Source organism: Rhagoletis pomonella, unplaced genomic scaffold (genome assembly GCF_013731165.1).
Source record: "Rhagoletis pomonella isolate Grant_MI unplaced genomic scaffold, Rhpom_1.0 Rhpom_scaffold_00005, whole genome shotgun sequence".
Lineage (NCBI taxonomy): Eukaryota > Metazoa > Arthropoda > Insecta > Diptera > Tephritidae > Rhagoletis > Rhagoletis pomonella.
Window position 1 is genome coordinate 81890482 of NW_023458559.1, and position 5878 is coordinate 81896359.

At 33.3% G+C, this 5878-nt stretch overlaps 1 protein-coding gene across 5 annotated transcripts in view; it reads left to right on the plus strand.

Moving 5' to 3' along the window:
- The first annotated feature begins 473 nt into the window (after positions 1-473).
- The window catches only part of LOC118739698 (NADH-cytochrome b5 reductase 3), a 16569-nt gene continuing 11164 nt past the window's right edge, over positions 474-5878 (plus strand). Inside the window, exons 1-2 of one of the 5 annotated variants that reach the window (XM_036471195.1) lie at positions 477-952; positions 1011-1153. In XM_036471195.1, coding sequence (XP_036327088.1) covers positions 1127-1153 — 27 coding nt within the window. In that variant the 5' untranslated portion in view covers positions 477-952; positions 1011-1126. Of the gene's footprint in view, positions 1154-5878 lie in introns of all 5 variants that reach the window. The other 4 variants (XM_036471192.1, XM_036471194.1, XM_036471197.1 and 1 more) reach the window with 4 other exon arrangements.

Here is a 5878-nt window from a genome sequence, read left to right on the forward strand (position 1 = left end):
TACCTATGCAGTTTTATAGCCATTTTTAACCGACTTCCAAAAAAGGAGGGGGTTATCAGTTCGTCGGAATATTTTTATTTATTTTTTTTATGTATGTTACCGCATAATTTTGGACCACGTCAACCGATTTCGATAATTCTTTTCTTTTGCAACGGAAAGGTAGCGTCTCAGGTGGTCCCATACTAATTTGGTTTAGATCCGATCATTGAATCATGAAATATATTGATATATATATGTTTTTTTTAAGTCGGTTTTAGTATAATAATATGCGAATTTCAAATGTCTAAAAATTCGGGTTCATTTTTGAGAATTATTTTCTGACCTAGGTACGCATTTTTTCCATATAAAGTATTCTTAGATTTTTGTTTTATGGAAAAAAACAAGTACGCTCAACTCTGTAAGTAGCAGTATGTTATGAATATGAACATATGCATGTAAGTATGTACATACTATGTATATACATATTCTTATAGAACGAAAAACTATTCTTATCCTTTAGTGGAAATTTACATGTACAACAGAACAGAAGATAAAAAAATTGAAAAGCAACGGCAACAAGGAACGTGCCATTAATACTATGTAAATATTTTCCGCCCCCGTTAGCAGAGTATAAGTCAACGAAGTTTTTCGGTAATAATACGACCACTGCTCTTGCTGACATCAACATCGCTACTCGGTAACCAACAGTTGTGATTTTCCATCTCTCTTTCATTCCATATTGAAGAGATATTTTCTGTTTTTATTAAATTATAATTGGTAAATGGATGTTCTGTTGGAAACTGAAGTCTCCGTAATTCATAACAATAGCTGACGGAATGGATTGCTAAATTGAAGATAATAAAAACGGATGCATAATTACATAACTGAATTCCTGTTTAAAATCAATAAGTTATTCTAATTACATACGCTATTTGCCCCGCTCGATTTTGAATAAAGACTAATTCGGCGACAGGTGAAACTAACCAAAACTACGAAATTGTATGGAAATACTATAATTCACTTATCAGCAGTGAGCTTGTAATATTGTGACTACCTTGGCTGCTTCAGCTGTTCTGACTTATTAGATACCTGAGATGTTACCGTGCGCTAATTGAATCAGCGAATTTTTAAAAATATTTGTTAAGTAATGGCTCGGCCCGTATATGAAACACACGTAAGTTACAAAAATTATATTTTATATCGCATAAATATACATAGCATATACATATGAACTACATACTATACGTGTATACCTACATACATTAGACCAGGTCGGTATTAATACGATAGAAAAAAGTTTGTAGAACATACAGCCTGATTCGCTTGAATAGGTACGCATATTTTCCTCAAGACCCAAGCTTATATCTGGATTTGTGGGCATCAGAGAAGTTTCTATTTGATCTTGTTTTGAAGAATGCTTAATTTTGAAGAAAAGTGGTGAAAATGAAGAAAACCCTTTGATTAAGGCGCTGGCTGGCCCAATGCAGGCTTGCTTTGCGCGCCTTGCTGACTTTAATTTGCTTTGATTTCTTTGAAAACTTGTTTGGCCGAATGGCGGCTAGGAACGCTGTCAAAGTAACCAGCTGTCTGGTTGAAAAGTCAATGGCTGTTCCCATAACACTAATAATTATTTTCCTAGAAAACTCTAAAAAATTTATCAAAAACTTTCAAATTTATTTTTAAATTAATACGAAATAATGTTGGTATTTAAAAGAAATGGTAATAATGATACATATGTATATCTACATTTACTAAAAAAATTACAGCTTAAAAAAGCGATTTACTTGAAGAAAAGAGTGATAAATTTGTTTTCCTTTCATGTAAAATTTGTACTATAATGTTAAATATAAATATGGAAACAGCGAACCATTTTTATTTCATTTCGAATTGTTTGCATTTTCTGTGACTTTTTTTAAAATTAAGTAAGTAAATTTTTGTTTGAATTTATGTTTTTTGAACGGGAACATACCTCTTTGTCAAAGGCCTACAAAACACTTTCAAATTTGCGGTTAAAGAAAGTCAAGAAAGGCTGCCATTTGGCCAGCCTGTATACGTTTTAGTATATTCCAAATCATTTTTGACACTTCTCGCAGCAAAGCAATCAAAGCAAGGCAGGATTGGGCCAGTACCTTTACTTTGGATATTATTTTACTTTTTATAAAACTACAAGAAAATTATTCTTTCAATTTTTATCCACTTGAAGTATAAGGATGCCATAGCCTTATTATGTGCATAGCAAATTTATTAAACCTATAACAGCAAGAACTGGCGAAACAGGTGCACTTGCAACTGCAAAAAATGCATAAATGGAGGGCTTTGCGGATCCAGGACTCTGCAGGCGATTTGTTGGAAATGAAGCCGAAGAAAAATGCTAATGTTTTTGACAGCTGAAGCCGACAGTTCGCATGAACAAAGCATGAATTGGAGTCAGAACACAAAAGCTAGACGGAGATAACAAAAGTCCTTTACGAAGTCAACAAAGTACAGAGCCGCAACAAGGTCCTCCAGGTCGCTAGCCGGCAGTACTTGAGGAAAAGACAAAGAAACGTCGCTGGCAACATACAAGGCAATAGGCCGGTCGGTTTTAAATTACGCAGCACCAGCCGGTCGCGGGGACTAGTAGGACGCACTGGATGAAGCTGCCGACCACCTGCACGACGAGGCAAAAATGCAATGCTCTGTAAGCAGTTTCTGGTTGGGAGCCATAGACGTGGTCATCCGAATGGGCAGCTGCTTGCAAAAGAGCCCTCGCGCAGGCACGTCAGCAGGCATCTCTACGAACTGACGGACGAAGTCCAGAGGTTCATTAAGTAGCCTCTGGACCTATCAGCATATCGACAGGCCCTGAACGGCATTCACAGGGAGTCAGTCTCGAGTTATATAGACTCCAGACCTGTGAATGCCGTTCTAGGCACACAACCACCGGGCATCGACGAGACGGAGCTTCATCTGCCTCGAGAACAACTGGCTACTGCAGCAGGTTTGTTTTTAACCGACTTCCAAAAAAGGAGGTGGTTATCAGTTCGTCGGAAAATTTTAGAATTAAAATGAATGGATGCTTTTGTTGGTTTTTGTGTTAAAGCCACTGTGCCTATTCAATTGAATCAAAATAATAAGCATACATTTCGTGTAGTTTGATAATACGTGGAATAAAATCCAAAGTAAAGAGGTATTTTCTCCAGTTTCACCACATAACTTTGGAATTGATCATTCTCCAACATAAGATTAAAAAGAAACTTCTCCGATTTATTTGCATAAATGTGATTGATCGATTAAAAGGTATTTTTTTAAGACCGGATTTTTTTTAACGTCATGGGAAAATGCATAAAAAACTAAAATGTTTGACTCTAGATTAAATAAATTCAAACATAAAATTTTTGAACGTTGGGAGAGTCTGTATTTGGTGTAACGAGTTATGTGAGTATGTACCTTACTTGGACAGCTAATTTCCAATTTTCGAACTGAAAAACGGCTCCTAGCTGCCGAACTAACGGTGCTCCATTTTGGGTTATCGCCGTGCAATAAGCAAAAATTGTTGTAAGATATAGTCATCCTTATAAAAGGCATACAAGAGTAAACACCTATTAATACACACAAAGGCTCATTTAATGTGCCTTGATACAAACCAATTCTTAAAATATTATCAATGAGACTATTCAAAGCTAGCGATACAATCCATGGACGAAGTTATCATTCTTTTACTTTTGACCCAAAATGCTAATTCATAAAACGATTCTACGAATTGAGATGCTATCAATTTTATGTGGAATATTATTATATATGCCATCAAATTTTTCCTATTACGTTCGCTCTTCTCTAATTTAGTTGTTTAATAAACAAATATGTACATACATATGTATGTTTCTATGCATGTACACAGGCATTTGCAATGTTTTTCAAGCTAACTGGACTACCCTACCAAGAAATTTTATGAAAATTCGTTGAATTTTTCTAAGTTCTGTATAAAGTTTGATTTATGTGGTTTTGATTAAAGCATTAACTATATTTTTATAAAAAAAATAACAAAAAAATTTCAACTCGAACATTGCAAATATTACCTAAACAAAAAACACCATGCTCTCACTTTTGATTGCCAGTGAATGTACTTATCGCACGTTCAAAATTGTAGTTTTTGGGTATTGCATCATACAATCAATAAAGTTGATAAGTTGAATTAGTTCGGTCTAACAGATAACTAAACTTCCCACAAACGCGAAGATTTGTGTCTTTCCATCTGTCTTTTTGCATACCAATTATATGAATTGATTAAACTTTGCGTTTTCCCCCAAAATTGAGATTTGGAAATAATTTTCTATATTTTTAAAAGTGCGATATGCTTCCCTGCAAACCATTTTTTCAGAGTATTCTGCATTATAAAGACATTTTAAAGGATTCCTTAAGATTTAATTCGATTTTTTGCCGAATTTTCCAAAATGAAATAAATTACGCACACTTCCATTCTTTTACGAAATTTCGGAAGAAAATCTGTGAAGCAACGAAAATAATGGTGCTATGTGAAGAATATCTTTCAGAATTTTTCCAGAATTTTTTTTTATTTTTCGTACAGAAATTTCTTACCACTTCATATAATTTTCTTTGAAAATTCGTAAAAAAATCGTTACAGAAATGATATACTCCTAACGATTTCCTTAAGATTTCGGGAACTTTGGTTTGCAGGGTTACTGCCAATATACAAGTATTACATATATGATTTGAACAAAACAAAGTTACACTGCCGATCAAAACTGAGTGCATGGTGATTTTATTTTAAATATTTACAATGTTTTCCAAGTAATTTTTTTGTTATATTTTTAAAAAATATTTTCCATGCTATAGCCAAAACCATAAAGTTAATTCAAACTTTCAAACTTAATACAAACTCTAGAAAAATGCATAAAATTTCCATAAAAATTTTGAACTTTTTTATGTATGTTACCGCATAACTTTGGACCACGTTAACCGATTTCTATAATTCTTTTTGTTTTATAGGAAAAGTGTTACTTCACAGGTGGTCCCATACTAATTTGGTTTAAATCCGATCATTTGATCATTAAGAAATTTACGATAATCTTAAATATATATATATACTAGCAATTACCCGGCGTGATTCGCTGCGCCTTAAATGTATTTTTGTGTTGTAACTCTCCCCTAAGCTCTTATGGCCTCATTTACAAAATATTTTTAAAGAACTTTATGAAGTTAGATTTAAAACAAATCGATCTATGAAGCATTGTTTATTTTTTTTTTTGAGTTAATATATTTTCAAAGGTAATTAGAAAATATGTAAAGAACCGACTTTCTCTTGGAAATTTAATTTATAATCTTATAACTGGAGTCTACTATCGCACCCTTTCCTCAAACGTGTATTGATTCAATATTCAAATAACGTATATTTATATAATTTGAAAAAATCTCGCTACTATACAAATATGTACAGCAATATTAACTAATATTTTCAAATGTTGTGAGAGGGAGTAACAAAACAAAATTACATGAAACATACTTATTTTCGTGAGGGATACTCACACACCATATACTTTTCTATTGAAATTTTTCCTGAATTTTCTTAGCTATAAACCTCCAACGAATGCAAAACCGTGGAAATCGGTTCGTGCGTTCTGGAGTTATAGCGTCAGGAAGGAAAACCCTACTTATTTTTATATTAATTTTTATATTAAAGAAGATTAAAGAACTGTCCGCATTACACAATTTTATTTTTCACAAAAACGGTATTCATGAATTTTTTAATTTTTTTTTATTTGCTTCCGCATATTTTTGACATAACAGCTTTCATTTTATGCCCATATTAAACAAATACAGCCTAAGTTTACCCAGGTCCACGTTTTGGTCTGTATCTCGAGACCCTAGTCACCCAGCTATATGAAAAGTGCTCTATCTT